The sequence below is a fragment of the Pipra filicauda genome, unplaced genomic scaffold, assembly GCF_003945595.2.
Source record: "Pipra filicauda isolate LSUMZ 115617 unplaced genomic scaffold, ASM394559v2 scaffold73_size2923735_pilon, whole genome shotgun sequence".
NCBI classification, from domain to species: domain Eukaryota; kingdom Metazoa; phylum Chordata; class Aves; order Passeriformes; family Pipridae; genus Pipra; species Pipra filicauda.
In genome coordinates this window covers 73,310-91,642 of record NW_024104909.1, presented here as the reverse complement: position 1 = coordinate 91,642, position 18,333 = coordinate 73,310, and the positions used below count along the sequence as shown (strand labels likewise).

The window sequence follows — 18,333 nt, the reverse complement described above, 5'->3', positions numbered from 1 at the left end:
AGGTTCAGCTCGAGGACGTCAAATGGCAGCGTTCCCTTTTTTTGTCTGCATCGGGGAGGGGAGGGTCCTGCCAGCCAGCGCCTGGTGACAATGACATTGATTTCCTAGACCTCTTGTCGTGGCCAAATCCGTATTTTTAGCCGGGGAAGAGAAAAATATAAATCACGTGTCGAAGCAATGCTTTCCCTGCCCTGCTGGGAGCGAAGGAGACAAGAGCCGTCGCTGCTGGAGTTGTGGATGAACGGGGCTCGGCGCCCTGTCCCTGGAGCGGGGCTGGGAATGCACCAAGGAGCTGCATCTTCCCGGGGTCCATCCCAGGCACCGCTCCCAGCTGTGCACCACACAGCCCCCGCCCTGGGCTGGGGACCCCGAGCCCCCCGCCATGGGGGTCCTGTGGCAGGGAGCAGTGGGACCCCCACTCCCAAGGGATCCCATCCATCCCCTCGGCATCCCCTGTGACTATTTATCTTCCGGGGCAGGCGCTGCCTTCATCTCCTCTTCCCTGCCACCTCCTCCTCGCTCTCCCCCATCCTGTTCTCATTTCCCCAAGAAGACTTTAATGAAATCTGCCCTTAATTAAATCCACATTCATTTGCATAATTACCAGGAAATTGAAATTAGCCTGTGGACGTGGCTGGAATACATTTGGCATCAGGCAGCCCTGGCTGTTCAGAGGGGGCTGCACCAAGGGCAGCTCGGTGCCCCCCACCCAAGGGTGCTGCCACCCTGCCCCACGGTGCTGCTCCCCGTGCTCCTCCCCTCCCACCCAGGGGTGGCCACGATGGCCGGGCATGGAGGGGACATGGTGACACTGGGGGGACAGCGAGCCCCAGGCAGAGGTTGTGCTCCCCGCCCACACCAGCAGCATCACTTTTACTTTATTTAATAAAAAAGTCTTCACCGCCATTGACAATTTTTTTGTTGCTTTTATAACTATGTATTTTGTCATTTTTTTATGGTTTCAGTTGTGGTTTTTGTTTTTTGTTTTTTGTTTTTTTTAATCCTTTTCAACAGTGACAAACTGAGGTAACGTCTGTGACACTACAGCCTCTCCTACGGGAAGAAGGTCTGAAACCCGACAGCTGAGGGAACTGGAAATAAAAACCCGACAACCTACCGACACAGCGACCTCGATGGGGACAGAAATCACACGGGGCACCCCCCCGGGACAGACCCCCGGGAGGTGCCGCCGAGCCCTCCCAGAGAGGCACCGCCGAGCCCTCCCGGGGCGGCCGGGATCCCTTATCTACATTATTGCACGAAAGATTGAGGACATCGAGGGACCTAAGGCAAAAAGGAGAAAAACCGGTGCCTAGAGCGTCTCTACTTAGGGGCAATGCTACTTCTAAGGCCGCCCGGGGCCCGGCACCGCGGGCAGGGGGCGGAGGGGCCCGGGGGCAGCAGCGGGGGCGGGGGGTCCGCCCGCCTGCTCTGTAAACTGCTGCTGCTGCTGCTGGATAGCGGGATAGCCCTTGGTGCGGGAATTGCGGCGCCGGGGGGCACAGGGGGCCCCCCCGGCACCCACCCGATGGGAGGGAAGCCCAAACCATACCAGAGTGCTGCCGCCTTGGGGTGCCCCCCACCCTCTCCGGGTGAGCCCCCCACTCCGCTGGGTGCCCAAAACCGCGAGGGGAGTTGTGTCCCCCACACACACACCCCCGTGACCTTGTCACTAAGGGACCACCAGCGGCTCCTGCCACCGCCCCCTGCCTTGCTGCAGCCAGCCCCGGGGGTCCATCCCACCGCCTCCTCCCCGCCAGCCCCAGGGGAGAGTGACAGAGTTTGGGGAAGGGGTGACAGCGAGGAGGGGTGATGGGATGAGCACAGGGAACCAGGCTGGCTCTCTGGAGGCTGCTCGGAGCCCCCTCCCCTGCTCCCGGGGTGTGCAGACCAGCCTGGGGCTGCACTGCTGCCACCTCTTCCAGTCCCCAGGGACAGAGAGTCTGCAGAGGTGCCACTATGGCAGAGCCAGCTTGGCCCTGAGCATCCAACCTGCTGGATGGCACTGTGGCCACGGGCCACAGCCCGGAGCACAGCTCCCGGCTGGAGGGACCTGTCCCTCCAGTGGGGTCTGGGGCCATGTGGGGCAGGGCAGGGGGGGCAGGGGCTGCCAGTGGCAGTGGTGGGACACACAATGACACACAGACAGGGACACTTGCTACATCGATGGCTGCCAGCACCTCCCACCACAGGGAGGCAGCCGGGGTTGCCAGGGGTCCTGGGCTGCCTGAAACCCCCCAGCTCCCCGTCACCAGCCCGGTGTCCATCTCCTCATCCCTTCCCGGTCCCCACCAGTGGGGAGGGGATTGGTGGAAGGGGACAAATCATCACCCACCCAAACCTCCCCAAAGGCCTCCTCCATGGTATGGGGTCATCGGCCTTCCCGCTCCCAGTCCAGGGATCAAGCACAGGGTGGGGGAGAGCCAGTGGGCACTGCCTGCCCCGGACCTCCCATCCACTACCCTCCCGACTCTTCCTCCCTGTACTGGGAGACCTCTCCCCATGCCACCCTGTGGGAAGCCTTGGAGGGGCAGCATGGCCATGGCAGGACCGTGGGCACCCCTGTCCTCCCTGGCAGCACGCGGTGCCCTTGGCTGGGCTCCCGCTGCCGGCCTCACCCAGGCAGGGTGGGGGCATTGGCATCCTCGGCGCTACGGAGCGCAACCAGTTCTGTCCTTTTCCTCTTCGTTTGTGTTTCTTTTCCTTTTTTTTTGCTTTGGGAGACCCAGAGCCTGGTCCCGGCTCGTGCCTCCACCACGAGCAGCTCCTCCCATCCCTGTTGCCGGGGCGGGGGGACAGGACGGGTCGTGCGGCCGCTGCCGCGGCGCCGTCAGACGCAGATCTCTATTGCTGTGGCCAGGACCATCTGTCCTTTGCCTTTGTCCTGCCGTCCATCTGTCCTGCTGGCCGTCCCCGGGGCGGCCGCGCTGGACTCGGGGCCGCGCGCTCCGCTCCCTTCTGTCAGGACGGTCCTCTTGAGCGGGGCAGGGGTGCAGGAGCCGGCGGCCTCGTGGCAGTGGGAGCCGGCCGGGAGCTTGTCCCTGGTGTGTTTGCGGGAGCGGTAGGAGGGCCGGCACCGCACCTCGGCCATCAGGTCGCACTTGATGAAGTAGAAAACCTCCTTGACGGGGCAGCGCTTCTCGGGGTCGAGGGCCAGCAGGCGCTGGAACATGCGCAGGGCGCTGTCCGTGAAGCGCCGCCACTGCGAGGGCAGCCCCCCCAGCCGCCCCTTCTGCCACCGCACGAACTCCTCGAAGAAGGCATCGGACGCCACCGCCGCCTCCCAGGGGAAGTTGCCGGTGAGGACGCAGAAGATGAGCACCCCAAAAGCCCAGACATCGATGCTGGTGTCCACAGCAAAGCCCTCGGCCCGGCCGGCCTGGCACACCTCGGGCGCCGTGTAGGGGATGGTGCCACTGATGCGCTTGACCCGGCAGCCCACCTTGCGGGTCATGCCGAAGTCGGCCAGTTTGACGCGGCGGCAGTCGCGGTCGAAGAGCAGGACGTTCTCCGGTTTGATGTCCCGGTGCACCAGGCTCTTGCTGTGCATGTAGTCGAGGGCCAGGCCCAGCTGCTGCACACAGCGCTTCACCAGCTCCTCGGGGAGCCCCACCTGTGCAGACACGGCGTCAGCCACCCGCCACCGAGCCCTGGGGTGTTCCCACCCAGCTCGGGGACCCCACATATATCTGTTACACATCCAACATGGGCATGGATGGTGTTATTTGGGTGCTTTCAGAGGCAGGGAGATGGGCGGTGGGCCCTGGGCCAGCTGAGGGATGGGTGGTGACTCCCCATAGAACCCCAGGATGGTCTGTGTTGTAAGAGACCTTAAGGGCCATCTCATTTCACCCCTTGCCATGAGCAGGGACGCCTTCCACTAGACCAGGTTGCTCCAAGCCCCATCCAACATGCCTTGAACACTTCCATGGTTCAGGCAGCCACAACTTCCCCAAGGGAAGGGTGATGGGAAGGCCACTCTAGGGATAGGTAGTGGGCCTTAGGCCATCCTAGCAATGGGTGATGGATCTCAGACCACCCAGGGGACGGTCATAAGTCCCAGGCCACCCTACAGATGCATTACAAGGCCCAGATCACCCTAGGGACAGGTGATGGGTCCCAGGCCACCCTAGGGATGGATGATGGATCTTAGCCACCCAGGGGATGGGTGATCAGTCCCAGGCCACCCTAGGGATGGATCTCAGCAACCCAGGGGATGGGTGATCAGTCCCAGACTTGCTTGTAGGTGCTTGTGTTCAGGAGCGACCCACACAGGGCTGCCCAGTCCTTGCACCCACCGCCCCCTCCCACAGGGGCACCAAAGCACCACAGCAGCTTTGCTCAGAGCCCTGGGGATACTGAGCCCCCACAGCCCAAAAAGGCTCCTGCAGGAGGGGCGGGGGCTCTCACCTGCGGCGGGATGATGTCGAAGAGGTCCCCACCAGGGGCATACTCCTGAGCGAAGACGTAGCAGTCCTCAGTCTCGAAGACCACGTCAAAGACCTTGATGATGAAGGGGCTGGAGGAGAGTGTGTTGGTGATGCTGAACTCCCGCAGGAAGTTCTTCAGCTTCGTCTTGCTCTTGTTGACGAACTTCAGGGCCATCTTGGTGCCTGCGGAGGGCAGGGGACGGAGGTGAGCCCAGGGCACGGTTGGGATGTGCCAGGCACTCTGCTCCCAGCACAGCCCCCTGCTCCACTCACCTGTGCTTTTGTGGGACACCAGGTCCACCTTGCCGTAGGTGCCCTTGCCGAGCTCGCGGATGAGGTCGTAGTGCTTGCTGATGTCGGTGCCTGAGAGGGTGCGGATGGCCAGGGACTGCATGTCCTCGGTGATGAGGGGCACCCCGCAGCAGGCCAGCTTGCGCGACGGCTCCTGCTCAATCGAACCCGCGCTCATGGTTGCGCTGCAAGGCAGAGGCGGGGCAGCATTTCGGTGGGTGCTGCAAAGCCACCATGTCCTGTCCCATCCCGTCCCGTCCCATCCCACCCCCAGGGCTGGAGCAGCCCCCACTGAGTGCCACCCCTCTGTGCCCTGTGGCCACCGACCAAATTGCTCTGGAGAGGATGCTCCAGTCTCTGTGGGGCTGCAGCCGTGTGGGTCAGTGGTCCCTGTGCCACCAACTCAGGGGGACGTCTGGGGGCAAAGGGAGGGCTCAGGGCATGGCAGAGACAGGAGGGCAGGGACATGGACACACACATGGACACACACGGACACACACATCTCCTCAGCCCTGGTGTGTTCACAGCCACCACACACTGAGGCCTTTAGGGGCTCCCCACTGCTGCCACAGTCCTCAGTGTGGACCCTGGCAGCCAGCCCTGTCCCCTCCACCACTGCAGCCCCCTCCAGAGCCGAGCCTCACACAAGCCAGTGGCACTCCAGAGCAGAGCCAGGGCCATGCTGCACGAACCAGGCGGGATATGATGGCTCTTCCAGAAATCCCTCCATCATATCCCCCTGACTATCCATCAGCACTGACTCTTGGCCTCCCCCTGCCAAGGTGATGGATGCCCTGGTTCAGAGAATCACAGAATCCCAGACTGGTTTCAGTTGGAAGGAGCTTCAAAGCTCAACTCATTCCACCCCCTGCCATGGGCAGGGACACCTTCCTCTACACAAGGTTGATCCAAGCCCTCTCCAGCCTTCAACACTTCCAGGGATGGGGCAACCACAGCTTCTCTGGACAACCTGTGCCAGGGCCTCACCACCCTCACAGGGAAGAATTCCTTCTCAATATCCCACCTAACCCTGCCCTCTGGCAGTGGGAAGCCATTCCCCCTTGGCCTGTCAGTCCAGACCCTTGTCCAAAGTCCGTCTCCAGCTCTCCTGAAGCCCCTTTAGGCATAGGAGGGGGCTCTAAGGTCTCCCTGGAGCCTTCTCCAGGCTTTAAAATCCAAATTCTCTCAGCTTTTCCTCATAGCAGAGGTGCTCCATCCCAATAATCATCTTTGTGGCCTCCTCTGGACTTGCTCTAACAGATCCACATCTTTCCTGTGCTGTGGACCCCAGAGCTGGGCATGGTACTCCAGGTGGGATCTCACCAAAGCCGAACAAGGGGTGGCCCAGCCAGCAGTACATGGACAACAGCACCAACATTCTTCACTCCCATCAAACCAGTGACTCTTTTTCCTCACTCTGACCATCCCTACAACAAGAGCTTGGAGTCACTCACCACACTGTCTTCAGGGTGCTGCATCATCTTCCATCACCCCCTGAAGCACCCACAACCCCCCAGGGTCAAGATCACACCCAACCCTTTCCCAACAAGGCTGAGACTGATCTCCAACTTCTTCCTCCTTCCTTCCCTGCACCATGCTGCCTCTCATCCCAAAGCAAAGCTCAGCTTCTTCACTTATTATAGTTATATTTTTTTTCCCTGGGAAGTTGGGGAAAAAATAGAAAAGGAACTTCAACATCATGATGTTCCAAAAATGTAACAGTTTGACTCATAAGATCTCCAAAGCAGCTCATCTCCATAGTGTTTCATTGGCCTCCTGGCAGAGGAGCACCATCTCAGCGTCTGGGTGCTGGAGGTGGAGGTGGATCAGTGCAGCAGCTTGCTGGAGGCAGGACTGAAAACAGCCCCCAGCATCCTGCAAGAAGAATTCCGTCTACACTTGGATTTACAATCACGCTCATCGATGTCTCTTAATTAACCGGTGTTGAAATGCAATTATTCACGTCAGGGAAGTTGGGCTTTGAGGAAAAAAAACCTGTTGGTTGGATGGGAGAGAGGAGGGGAAGGACTGATGCGTTGTGGAAATGCTTTCCAAGTCAAAGGCTGTTTGCTTTTCCTCTTGGCTCAACCTGTTGGGGTTTCCAGGTGTCTCTGACCGTCAAACGAGGAAAATCCATGAGAAACAGAGATCCCACCAAGCCCGGTGTCCCTGCTGTGGTCTGCATGGCTGGCACAGGGATGTGCTTCCAGGGATGGGGCCGGGATCCTGCCGCAGTGCCGGCTCCGCACAGCACACCCCGCTGTGCCAGGGCTAACGGGAACACGGAGCCATCAGCGATCCCGGGAGGGACCCAACAGCAGCGGTGACCAAAATACCAATGTGCCGAGACCGAGGGAAGCGTAAACACAGAAGTTTTCATTAAAAATTGAAATGCTTTTGAAAACATGTTGGGTTTGATGTGAGCAGCGAAGCGGGGCAGCAGCGGGTGGGAGCGAGGGCTCATTTCCAGCTCTGCATGCTCACAGGGACAGCTGGGATGGGGGAACAGCAGGACACGGGGAGATGATGGTGCCAGTGCGGCAAGAGATCCCACCAGCCTGGCACAGCTGGGGCTGAGGTCTTGTATCTTTGGCTGCCCTCTGCGCCCAGGCCAGGCCCACCAACGTGCCAGATCGGGACACCAAAGCCAAAATGGGGCCTTTTCTCAGCGCACCAGCTCCTGTCCTGCCCCTAAACACTGGAAGATCACCATGCCCAAAGGAAGCCAAACCCGCCTTCTCCCAGCTCAGTTGTTTCGGGTGTTCCTGAAGGAGCTTTCCCAAGAAGGGAGTAAGGATGCACGTCCCAGCTGAGCCCTGGCAAAGGCCCCCACCACTCTGGGTCCTGGGAATGGCAAAGGGGCAGCAAAGCTGCTGCCACGTGGCAGCGGGACCTGCTGCTCACCACAGGCAGTTCCTGCCGTCATCTCCGCATCCTGAACCGTTTCTCCTACTATTCAGACTAAAATTGTTCTGTGTTTAAGCTTCAGAACCATTTATCTCATTGAGTGAGGAGGATAATCCACCCACTTCTTCCTTGCTCCCTGGCAGGTATTTATAGGCAGCCACTCGTCTCCGTCGGCAGCTGCTGCTGCTCTTCCCAAACCTCCCGGCTCCATCACCAACATCACAGAGCAAATCCCAGGAAGACATAATCCCATATCCAGAGCCCAGCATCCTGCCAGGTACTGAGGCCAGCACTAACAAACCATTCCCACTCTGATCCTTAGAAGGAGATGCTTTGCCCTGCTCTGCATCCTGCTCCACATCCCACACCACTGCACACCCAGCCCTGGGCACATCGGCTCTGCCGATAACTAATTGCAAACTCATTAAGAGCTCATTGAGAGGAGCAGAGGACGCCCGGGAGAGCTGCCCCAGGCTCCCCTAGAGGAGGCTGCTGGAGCAGCAGCTGCTTGGAAATTAAGAGGGAAAGGGGGAAAAACTCCCTCTGGTCGCATCAGAGACTGACAGAAAAACAACCCATTTATTGAGGGAGGTTAGAGGAAAAGGGTTTGGGCTGACCCCAGTGCAGGGCTGGGAGCCTGGCCAGGAGATGGAACTTGCACCATGGGCTTCTCTGGGGAAAGGAATTGGAAAAACAAAGGGAAAACCTATGCAGGGCAGGGGCAGGGCCTTGGCAAGACCCCAATTTCTCTTTAAAGAGGGGAGAAATGAGAAACATGCAGCAGTGGGATGGGCACAGGCCACACTGCTCTGTCCCTGCACTTGGTAGGTATTGGGCAGAGCTTTGATTTCTCCCTTTGCCATCCCCAAATCCTTAGTTATTAGCAGGTAACACTGACTCCCCTCCAAGCCCAGCAGGCTGGAGGCCAAGGCACCCATCAGGAGGAAGCTGCCTCCCTTCACACCCTAACCAGCTCCCAAACCTCCCCTATTTTCCCCAAACTACCCACTGAGCCAGCAAAGTCATGTCCAAGGGGGGTTGGCCCTTTGCTGCTCCTGGTCCCCCTCCTCCCACACCACCTTGGTGCTGGGGTGTCCCCGGGGCAAGGGGCCAGTGGTGCTTTGGCCGTGCCCCGAGCGGAGCCGCTGCCTCCCAGTGCCCCGCTCCATTTCCAGACCCCACTGCCTCTGTTCCTGCCTGACCCCGTTCCAGGGACATCCTCTCCTCTCCTCCGCACCGCTGGGACCCGCACAACAGATAACAGATATGAGCTGTGCTTCCTGGGGGCCGTGGCACAGTGGAGCCCAGGGAGGGCTTGCAAAGGCACCTTCGCCTAACGAGGCCGTCTCTGCAGGCACGGGGGGAGGACAAGCATCTCCCGGGGGCTCGGAGCCACTGGTACCTGCCACGGCTGGGCAGCCTCCACCCCGGCCAGCCATTGCCTCCCACCTCGCCAAAAGCAGCAAAACATGTAGGGAAAGAGTTCCTTGACCCCTGTGCCATCCCAGGACCATCCGAAACCGCTCGGGATAAGCTGAGTATGTCCAGGAAGTGGTCGGTCACACGTGGCTCAGGGACATCAGCCTGTGGCAGCAGTTTGGGAACAGCCCCTCTGCCAGCATCCCGCAGCCTGGGAGGAGCAGCCACCTCCAAAGAGGCCATGGATGGGGCACATCTACACGTTCTCTGGCTGGCTCTGCAGGGAAGTGCTGGAGCACCACTGACACCACCCGAACTAGCACCAAACCTCCACCAAAGCACCTGCAGCAATTCGGACTTCCCAGTGACCCCAATCTGGGACTGAATTGGCACTGAATTCCAAGGTATCCAACAATTCTCATACCAGCTCCTTGCCTAGACTAGAGCAGCCTTCTCAGCACCAGGATCGTCTTCAGCAAAGCCAATGAATGCCCAGCCGTGCGCAGGATCCCAGTTGGCAGGAGCTGCTGTCCCGGTGGGGATGTCCCAGCTGTGGGGCAGGGTCAGGCCCCCTCACACCCATCCGTAGTGTCTCCCGCTGTGGGATCCATCTCCCATCCTGACTATCAGCCTGTGACAAGATTCCTCAGCCTCTGGTCCCAGGATTCAGGTTTCGCAGGCAAATTTGCGAAGAGCAAACAAAGCAGCACCAGAACTCTCTCCTCCAACAGCTCCTGGGGAGCCACCACTCTTCCTTCCTGCTGCTGTCCTCCGTGCCCTCTGCACTGCTCCCCCGGAGCTGCCAGCAGGATTTTCCCCGCCCTCATCCACACTGTGCTGTGCTGTCTCTGTCCATCAGCCCTGGTGACAGGACCTTGGCCACCTTTCAGTGCTTCGGCCTCCCGGGATTTCTGCTGCTGAGCGGGATGGTTTCGTTAGGACCTCAGCTCCTCCAGCCTCCAGCTGCTCCCGCCTTCACCGCCGGCACCGGGGATTTATGATTACTTCATTGTTTGATTGGTTTCATCAGCCTGTCATCATCTCCCTCCCAAAACTCTTCCACCAGCGCCAGCAGCACCGCACGGTTGGGATCTGCAAAGACAAATGCCCCGAACGGCACCTGCCCATTGCCTGCCCACCGGGTCCCCAGGGCAGGGCCAGCTGGCCCTCAGCCCTGCTCACTCCCGGGGGCAATGGGGGCACATCACCCCACCACAAAAACCAGAGCTGACACCACCCAAGAGGCTGCACAGCCTGTACGTGCCCCATGCAGCCTGGGCATCCCCCCTGCCTCGGCCCGGCTCCCACCGCTGGGAATGCTCCCAGGAAGGAGGGTGCTCCCACCGACACTGTGCCTCATCTCCTCCCACGGCATCCCGGGCTCCCACGGCATCCCGGGCAGGGCACGGGCACACCCCGCTCAGGGCCACTCTGAGCGCCGGGCAGGTCGGGGGCTCGGTGTGTGGGCACCCAGCTCTGGGCTTCACCTCCCCGTGGGTGACACCTCCATACCGGTCTGGCACAGAGGGGTGCTGAGGCTGCACCACCCTGTCCCTGTCCCTGCTCCCGGTCCCCGAGCTGTGGTGGGGCTCCCGGCTGGCGTCGCCTGCCCGCGGCCACAGCGGCAGAGGGGCCGGACCTGGAGGAAAGTGGGTCACGCTCCCCCTTCCCCGCCGCAGCCGGGGAGAGGCTGGGATGGGATGGAGGGGGGGTCCACACCCGTGCCCGCACCGAGGGGACACGGGGGCACATGGGGGGGGAAAAGGGGGGACAGGGCAGGTGATGAGGGAACATAAGGGGACATGAGGGGACACAATGAAGGGACACGAGGGGACGCAAGGCGAGATGACAAGAGGAGATGAGATGGGGAGATGACAAGAGGACAAGAGAGGACACAATGAGGAGACAATGAGGGGACAGGAGGGGAAATGGTGAGGGGGCTTGAGGGGAGATGACGAGGACATGAGGGGACAACGACGACGGGAGGTAAGAGGGAAGACAGGAAGCTGATGAGGGAACACAAGGGGGGATGAGGGAACATGGAAAACAAGGGGAGATGACATGGGGAGGTGATGAGGGGACACAAGGGTACACAATGAGAGGAAACGATGGGAGGTGATGAGGGGACACGAGGGGACATGGCCTGAGCTGCCCCCGAGGCCGCCTCTCCCTGCTCTCCCCTTCCCCTGCTTCCAGCTGCCTTCCACCTCAGCGCATCCTTCCAGACGCCCCCAAATACATGGGGAGCCCCCGGGGACCAGACCCCCGGTCCCCCGGCCCCGGCTCCGCTCCGGTGTCGCTCAACGCCCCGCCGTCCCCGTCCCTCCTCCCCGTCCCCCCCGCGCCGTGCCGGGGCCGCCCGGAGCGCAGGTGCCATCGGCCGCAGGAGGGACCCGGGCCGGGGAGGGCGGCCGATCCCGGGGGCAGCGCCCGCACCGCGCGGTGCCTCTCCCCGCTCCGTTCATCCCGGAGCCCCGGTTGTACCGGGATGAAGGGTCTGCCCCCTCCCAGCGCCGTGCGGGCAAACAAAGGGCGGCCTCGGTACCGGGCGGGCAGCGTCTCCCGCACCCCCATAGCCGCACCCCCATCGCCCCACCTCATCCCCGCACCCCCAGCCCCGCACCGCCGCCTTACCGGAGGGACGAGCCGCCGCCGCGCCCCGTCCCCGGCGGGAGAGGAGCCGCCGCTGCCGCCCTCCGCTCGCCCCGCCGGGCTCCTCATGCCGCGGCCCCGCCGCCGCCGCCGCCGGAGGAGCGGAGCGGAGCGGAGCCGAGCCCCCCGCAGCCCCCGGCAGCGCCCGCCCCGCGCCGCGCTCCGCCCGCACCGGCACCGGCGCCGCCCTGGGGAGGGAGCGCGGAGCGGGAGGAGCGGGAGGAGCGGGAGGAGCGGGAGGAGCGGGAGGAGCGGGGGGGCTCCGCCGCCGGCCCCGCGGGGATGGGGAGATGCGCGATGAGGGATGCGGGGCGCTGCTTGTCCCCGCCCTCCATGTAGCTGAAGGGATTAAGAGCGGGAGTAGCCCTGGAGAGGAGGGTCAGGGATGAGCCGCCCCCTCCCCACCGGGTGCGGAGCTCCGGTACCGCGGGTTCGGCACGGAGCAGACCACGGGGCTGGGGACAATAGAGACGAGACCGGTGCTCCTAAGGGGTCAGCTTCACACCCCTCACCCACCCAAGGACCCCGATAGTCCGAGCTTGGAGCATATGAGGGTCAGCAGCACCGGCACCATGCAGCAGGAATGCCCAGGCACAGGACTGATCCCGCTGCCCAGTGGTCCCCCGGGCACTGCTATCCCTGAGCCCTCCAAGGATTTGGTCCCTCTCCCTTGGCACAGGTGATGTCCACTGTGGTGTGGGCGATGCCCACCATGAATCCTAGAGTCACAGAATGGTTTGGATGGAAAGGGACCTGCCATGGGCAGGGACACCTTCCACTAGCCCAGGTTTCTCCGAGGCCCATCCAATCTGTCCGTGAACGCTTCCAGGGATGGGGCAGCCACAGCTTCTCTGGGTAATCTGTTCCACCACAGCACAGGTGATGCCTCACCATAGCACAGGCTACTCCCCAAGAGCTGCTCCTCAATACATGCAGGACACAAGGCTTCCCACGGATGGTAAGACCCTTTGGGCTGAGCTAGGGAATACCAGCTGAGGCAAAGGCAGCACAGAGGCTTTCCTTCAGCCTCCTTAAATTTGGCAACACGCTTAGCAAGCAATGCCAGAGCTGGGCACCAGGAGCTCCCAGGCACCTCCAGGCCAGGGGACAGTGACAGCTTTTCCGGAGGAAGGCGAGGGGTAGGCACCGTGCTCTTCCTTGGAGCACCCCTGGGCACATCGCCTCTTCCTGCATTTCCTTCTGTTCCCACAGACGTGGAGCAGGGACATTTAACACAGACCACGATTTGGTTGACTCTCAGCTGGGTGCTGGGTCCCTTTGCTCCCCTGATGCCACTTTGACCTGACCCACAGCCATGGGGCTTCCTCATGCTCTGAGGGGCGGCACTGGGCTGTTCCCACACACCAGCTGTGCCTGCTCTGCTGGGATTGGGGCTGTCCCATTGCCCCCTGAGCCACCCAACCCCTGGACAGGGCCGGGGAGCCATCGGCACTGACTCACTGCCGGCTCTGATCTGCTCCTGTAGAGGACGCAGAGCAATGAATCTTTTCATGAATGACTTTAAAGCAGGAGGGTGAATCACACTCCAGCACTGTGCTTTAATTTGTGTCAGGATCGGCTGTGCCACTGTCACCCTCTTCCCTCTTGGCAGCTGCACGGGGCACTGCCAGCCCCAGGGTCTGGGCCCTGGGAAAGGCTCACAGTGCCAGTGCCCTCAGTCTCCCTCCACTCACCAGTTCCTGCAATAGCTCCGGCACCTGTGGCTCGAATGCTCCAAGTGTGGGTGATCCCCACTGGGATGTGGGTGATCCCCACTGGGATGTGGGCATCTGCGTGGCATGAGAGCAGAACTGCCAGAGCCCAGTGCCCCAGCAAGCCAGGGTGGGCTGGATGCGGGCTGACGGTGCCCAGAGCAGCTGCTGTGGGGCTGGGAAAGGGGTGGCACAGGGCAGGAGAGTGTTGTGGGGTGAGGGTGCTGGGAAAAGGGAAAATTCTGGGAGATGGGGGCAGAGCTATGGTGCTCCCTGCACCATTGGGCCAGCAGGACACGGGCTGGTGAAAGCCACACCTGCCTTCCTTGCACACCCCACTCCATGGGCTGCTGGGGACAGAGTGGGTCCAGCCTCACCCCTTCCCAAGTCCCATGTCACCCTGTGTCCCCTGCCTGTCCTTGCCATGCCATTCCAGCTCCCACAGCCTCCCGCTTGCAGCATTCCAAGCTGCTCCTCTGAGCTCTCCTTTGGCTCCCGCCCTATTTATAGCTCAGGGCTGTTTCTAGGTCAGGTGGGAGGTGCCAGTGCCCAGGGAGCCAGCCCAGGGACCACGGCAGGCTGCGGGGATGGTGTCACAGGTCCTACACATGGATCATCTCCGAGTGTCACCCCCCAGTGCTGGAGGATGGGGCTGTGCTATGCTCTGGGTACACAGAGGCTGAGCTGGCAGTGAGGGACCAACTGGGCCTGGCAGGGCTCCGTGAGACTCTGTGGGACTCCGTGGGACTCCATGGGGCTTGGTGGGGCTCAGCAGGGCTCAGTGGAGCTCTATGGGACTCCATGGATCTTTGTGGAGTTCTGTGGGGCTCCATGGGACTCATCAGGACTCCATGGGACTCCATGAGGTTTACCAGGTCTTCATGGGGCTTTGTAGGGCTCAGCAGGGCTCCATGGAAGATTCCACAGGGCTCCATCAGCACTCTGTGGGGTTCTGTGGGGATCTCTGGGGCTCCATGGGGCTTAACGGACCTCTGTGGGGCTCAGCAGGACTCCATGTGGCTCCGTGGGACTCTGTGGGGCTCCATGGGGCTTGTCAGCTCCCTTTGTGGCTTCCAGGCTGCAGCCTGGGCCCTCGCCAGCATGTGGGTCACACACACTTAGTAGTAACACCAGTAGTACCAGGGAGCGTTTGCACCGAGCTTGTGGCCTTCAAAGCACTCCCAGAATATTAATAACTAATTAAGATTAACGAGATGAAAGAAACCGGATCAAATATGTTTATCACCTCATACAATCCCAAACCGTGCGAAGATCCCCCAGCCCCCCGAGGGACAACGAGTGTCCCTGGGATTTCTGCTCAGAAAGGGAATATCCAGCTTGTGCCATGGGATGTGCTTGGACAGGGTGGGTGGTGGGAAGTGACCTGGAAAGCCCCAAATTTTTTCAGCAATCCAAATCCCCTCGGAATTCAGCGAGAAGGTCGGTTGTCCCTCCGGCGTCGCTTGGCCAGAGCAGGAGCCCAGGGGCTGAGCCCCCCACGACCGGGGTTCCACTGCCACCCGCAGCCTGTCACGCACCGGTGATATGACCCAAAACCTGCCGGGCTTGCTGCGGGGATGCTGGGAAGGAGGAGAGGGAGGGAAGCGGGCAGGCTGACGCGGGAGCGGAGCACGCCGGGAGCCGCAGCTCCGGCAAAGGGAACCGCTCGTCCCGGGGGCTCCGCCGTGTCCCAGCTGGGGGCCGAACAACCCCCACCCCGCCAACCCGGGGGGCGCTGGGTGCCCCCTCCGCCCCTGGGGACAGCGCCCATCCGTGCGGAATTCCAGGGTAAAGGGGACTGGTGGGAGCTGGTTCCCGGACTGTGGACGGGGGGCTCAGCGCCCCCACCTCGGTGGTCCCCCCACGCGTGTGTTGCCATCCCATGTGGTGGCAGCCGGGATGAGATTCCCAGCGGCTGCTCTCAAGGTCGGGGAGGGGACACGACCCGGGAGCTATGGGGCAGCGGTGGGCACACGCCAAGCCCCTGCCAGCGGCCCTTGGGGTGATGTCCCTGTCCTCGGAGCCCCAGGGCCCGTCCGTGCTCCCGGGGGACACGAGATGGACCCCAACAGCCGGGCGGGGGGCACAGCGTCCTGCGGGCTGGGTCAGGACCTGCAGCACCGACCGCACTTGCCGGGAGCTTGGGAATGGTGTTGGCTCTGGAGCCGGATGATGTCTGTGCAGCTACCGGGTTGGAAGGAAACAGAGGGGGGGTTCTTTTGAATGGGTTTCCCGGGAAAAGAGGCAGAACGTGTTTCTTCGGGGAGAGGGAGGGACGGAGCTGGGGGCACGGGGAGAACCACGGGGTCTGCCCTGGCACCCGAACACTTCGGCACCCCGGTACCCAGCACCATCCGGCACCGCACGGCGCCGGCCGCCTCCGCTCGCAGACCGTTCTCCTGGCACCATCTAGAGGCTGCGGGGACAGGCACGGGGGGACAGGTACGGGGGGACAGACATGGGGGGACAGGCACGGGGAGACAGATGCTGCCACAGCATCCGTGCGTGGGCCCTGCTTACTGGCCCTGGCGCAGGTGGCAGGACCAGGGAGCACCCTCTGATAGCACCCTTTGGTCACCCGAGAGGAGCTACCCCACTGGGGCTGTGCTGGAGGTGACATGCAGTGGCAGCCATGTCACCATGGGATGCAGACAGGCTCAGGGACAGACTGGTGACAACTAGAGGGGGGTTCAGACACAGGGACCCCCCCAGCGTAGCCCACGCTGGAGCAGGGCAGGACAGGCACAAGCCAAGGATGTTCCTCCTTCTCCATCCCCCTGTGCAGGGAGGGGTGGTCCCTGTGGCCACCATTCAGGACTCTGGGCCACCACACTGCCACCCTGGGTGCTCCCTCTGTGGCTGAGAACGACAAACTTGTGACACCTGTGACCCAGCACAGTGTGGATGCTGCCAGTCAGCTCCAGCCCCAGGCTGGGCTGTGGGATGGGAGCCCTGGGAATTCTGTTCATCCCTCAGCCAGCAGCACCCACACCCAAGACCCCTCTCGATCCCTGGTCTCCCTGTCCCCCCCCACCTGGGCAGTGACTCACGGAAACCAAGGCTCTAAAACCCCAGGATTTAAACCAAAACAAATCCTACAACTTCCCGCACACCAGGAGGAAGGACAAACTGCCTGGATTGTCCCACACCCACAGCCCAGCCGGTGGCCCTGAGCCCCCCCCAGCCCTCGCCATGGGCAGCCAGTGCCTGGCAGGCTCCTGGCTGGAGCGGATGGGAGCTCTGCTCTGGGGATGAAGGCATGGCACAGGAGCCGGCAGTGGCTCAGTGCCACGGAGGAGCAGTTGGGCACAACATGTTCCAGCATTCACACCTCGCATCCTCACCGGCTGCCCGGCTAATTCCGGCACATTCTCCTTGGCTGTCGCTCAGCAGCGCCGATGGCAGAGGAGATTTTGGGGAAGGGGGAGGTGAGTGCTGGTGCAGCTGCTGAGAGGGACAGGCCTTGGGGAGCCTCGTGGCTGTCCTTGGGGACCCTCAAACTGCTCTGGCTCCCGGGCCCCAGCCAGCCAGGGAAGAGGAGAGAGTGGCCAGGGACCCTGCTCAGGTGGGCAGAAGTGGGTGGGATGTCTCCTGGATGGATTTGGGATAGCTCTGGAATGCACATCGCTGCCCACAGCCCCGCTCCCATGAGCACACCAGCATGTCATGGCACGGCACAGGATGCCCACTGGGTTCCCCAGAGTGCTGCTGCCAGGGAAGCACATGGCAGACACTCACACGTGCTGTGCACTGCAGCCTCTCTGGGCACTGCACGGCACAGAATGGGGTCTGGACTCCTCCGGCCAGGAGAGGATGCACCTACTCCAAAGGAAACTTTGGCATGGCCCACGCCAGGCTCTGTCCCCCAGCCCCGCTCGGTGCCCTGCTCCCATGCCATGCCCCACCATGGGCTCATGGCACAGCCCCACCAGCGCTGTGTCCCCACCAGCGGTGTCCCGGGACCCGCAGCACTGACCTGTGCAGGTGCAGGGGCTGCAGCTCCTCTTTCTGGAAGCAGACGAAGCAGAAGGAATCCATCGCTCTGCTCCAGTGGTCGCCGTGCCCGGACGAGGGGGACTGCAGGGCACGCAGTGCCGGAGGGGTGTTGGCATCTTCCTTGCCGGTGCCGGCGGTGGCCGGAGGCTCACGCTGGCCCTGTCGGGGCCATGGTGTCGGGGGGCCGTCACACGGCCGGGCTGAGCACCAGGACCGGCCGCTCACCGGGCACGGGGGCAGCGCTGGGCTGTGTCGTGTCCCACGTCGCCCTCGCTCCGGGGCTGACGATGGCACCCGATGCCGCCCCGGCACCCATCGTGCAGCCCGGCCGGCGGCAGTGCCATTCCTCAGGGGGTGCGAGCAGGCACCTGGGATGGCATCACCCGGGCGAGGGGTCCGAGCCCTGCGGTGCTTCAGAGGCCGCGGGAAGCGGCTGCCCCGTGGCACCGGACGGTGGACGGTGCCCGTGTGGCTGTGAGGGAAAAGTGTCCCCTGCAGCAGGTGGGGTCCAGCAGGCTCTGGCAGGATCCAGCGGGGCCTGGAAGGGTCCGGCAGGCAGGCGGCCGGGTCGGGAGCCCAGCACGCTGGTGGAGGAGGAAAGTTGTGTCGTCGTGGAGCGGCGGCTCCGCGGGGCTCGTCTCACTGGTGGAGCAGCCGCTCGCTCTGACAGCTGAACCAGCGTGCGAGTATTAATAGCTCCAGACTCCCGCGGCGAGGCTGGAAGTTAACTCCTCGCCTGCCGCCTGCCCGAGCTCCAGCCGCCCTCTCCCGGCGCCTGGAGGCTCCCTCGGGGCTCGCCAGGGCTGCAGCTGAGACCCGGCAAACTCAGCCCGCCCGCCCCGTGCACGGGGTGTCACCGAGGGACCCATCCTCCGTCCCCACTGCCCGTCTGACCTCCCAGGCTCTGACACAGGAGACATTGCACA

At 62.5% G+C, this 18,333-nt stretch overlaps 1 protein-coding gene across 6 annotated transcripts; it reads right to left on the bottom strand.

The window, feature by feature from the left end:
- Positions 1 to 980: 980 nt before the first annotated feature.
- SBK1 (SH3 domain binding kinase 1) lies at positions 981 to 18,021 on the bottom strand. 6 transcript variants are annotated; one of them, XM_027732785.2, is made up of 5 exons: positions 11,682 to 11,720; positions 9,472 to 10,139; positions 4,704 to 4,906; positions 4,411 to 4,613; positions 981 to 3,613 (listed from the first exon to the last, which is right to left on the bottom strand). In XM_027732785.2, exons 3-5 carry the CDS (start codon positions 4,897 to 4,899, stop codon positions 2,831 to 2,833), a joined length of 1,182 nt encoding a protein of 393 aa, XP_027588586.1. In that variant the 5' UTR covers positions 4,900 to 4,906; positions 9,472 to 10,139; positions 11,682 to 11,720; the 3' UTR covers positions 981 to 2,830. The 6 variants fall into 6 exon arrangements, with proteins under 6 accessions (XP_027588586.1, XP_027588584.1, XP_027588587.1 ...); XM_027732783.2 differs by lacking the exons at positions 9,472 to 10,139; positions 11,682 to 11,720 and adding an exon at positions 17,388 to 18,021; XM_027732786.2 differs by lacking the exon at positions 9,472 to 10,139 and having other exon boundaries at positions 11,682 to 11,714.
- Between the last annotated feature and the right edge of the window lie 312 nt (positions 18,022 to 18,333).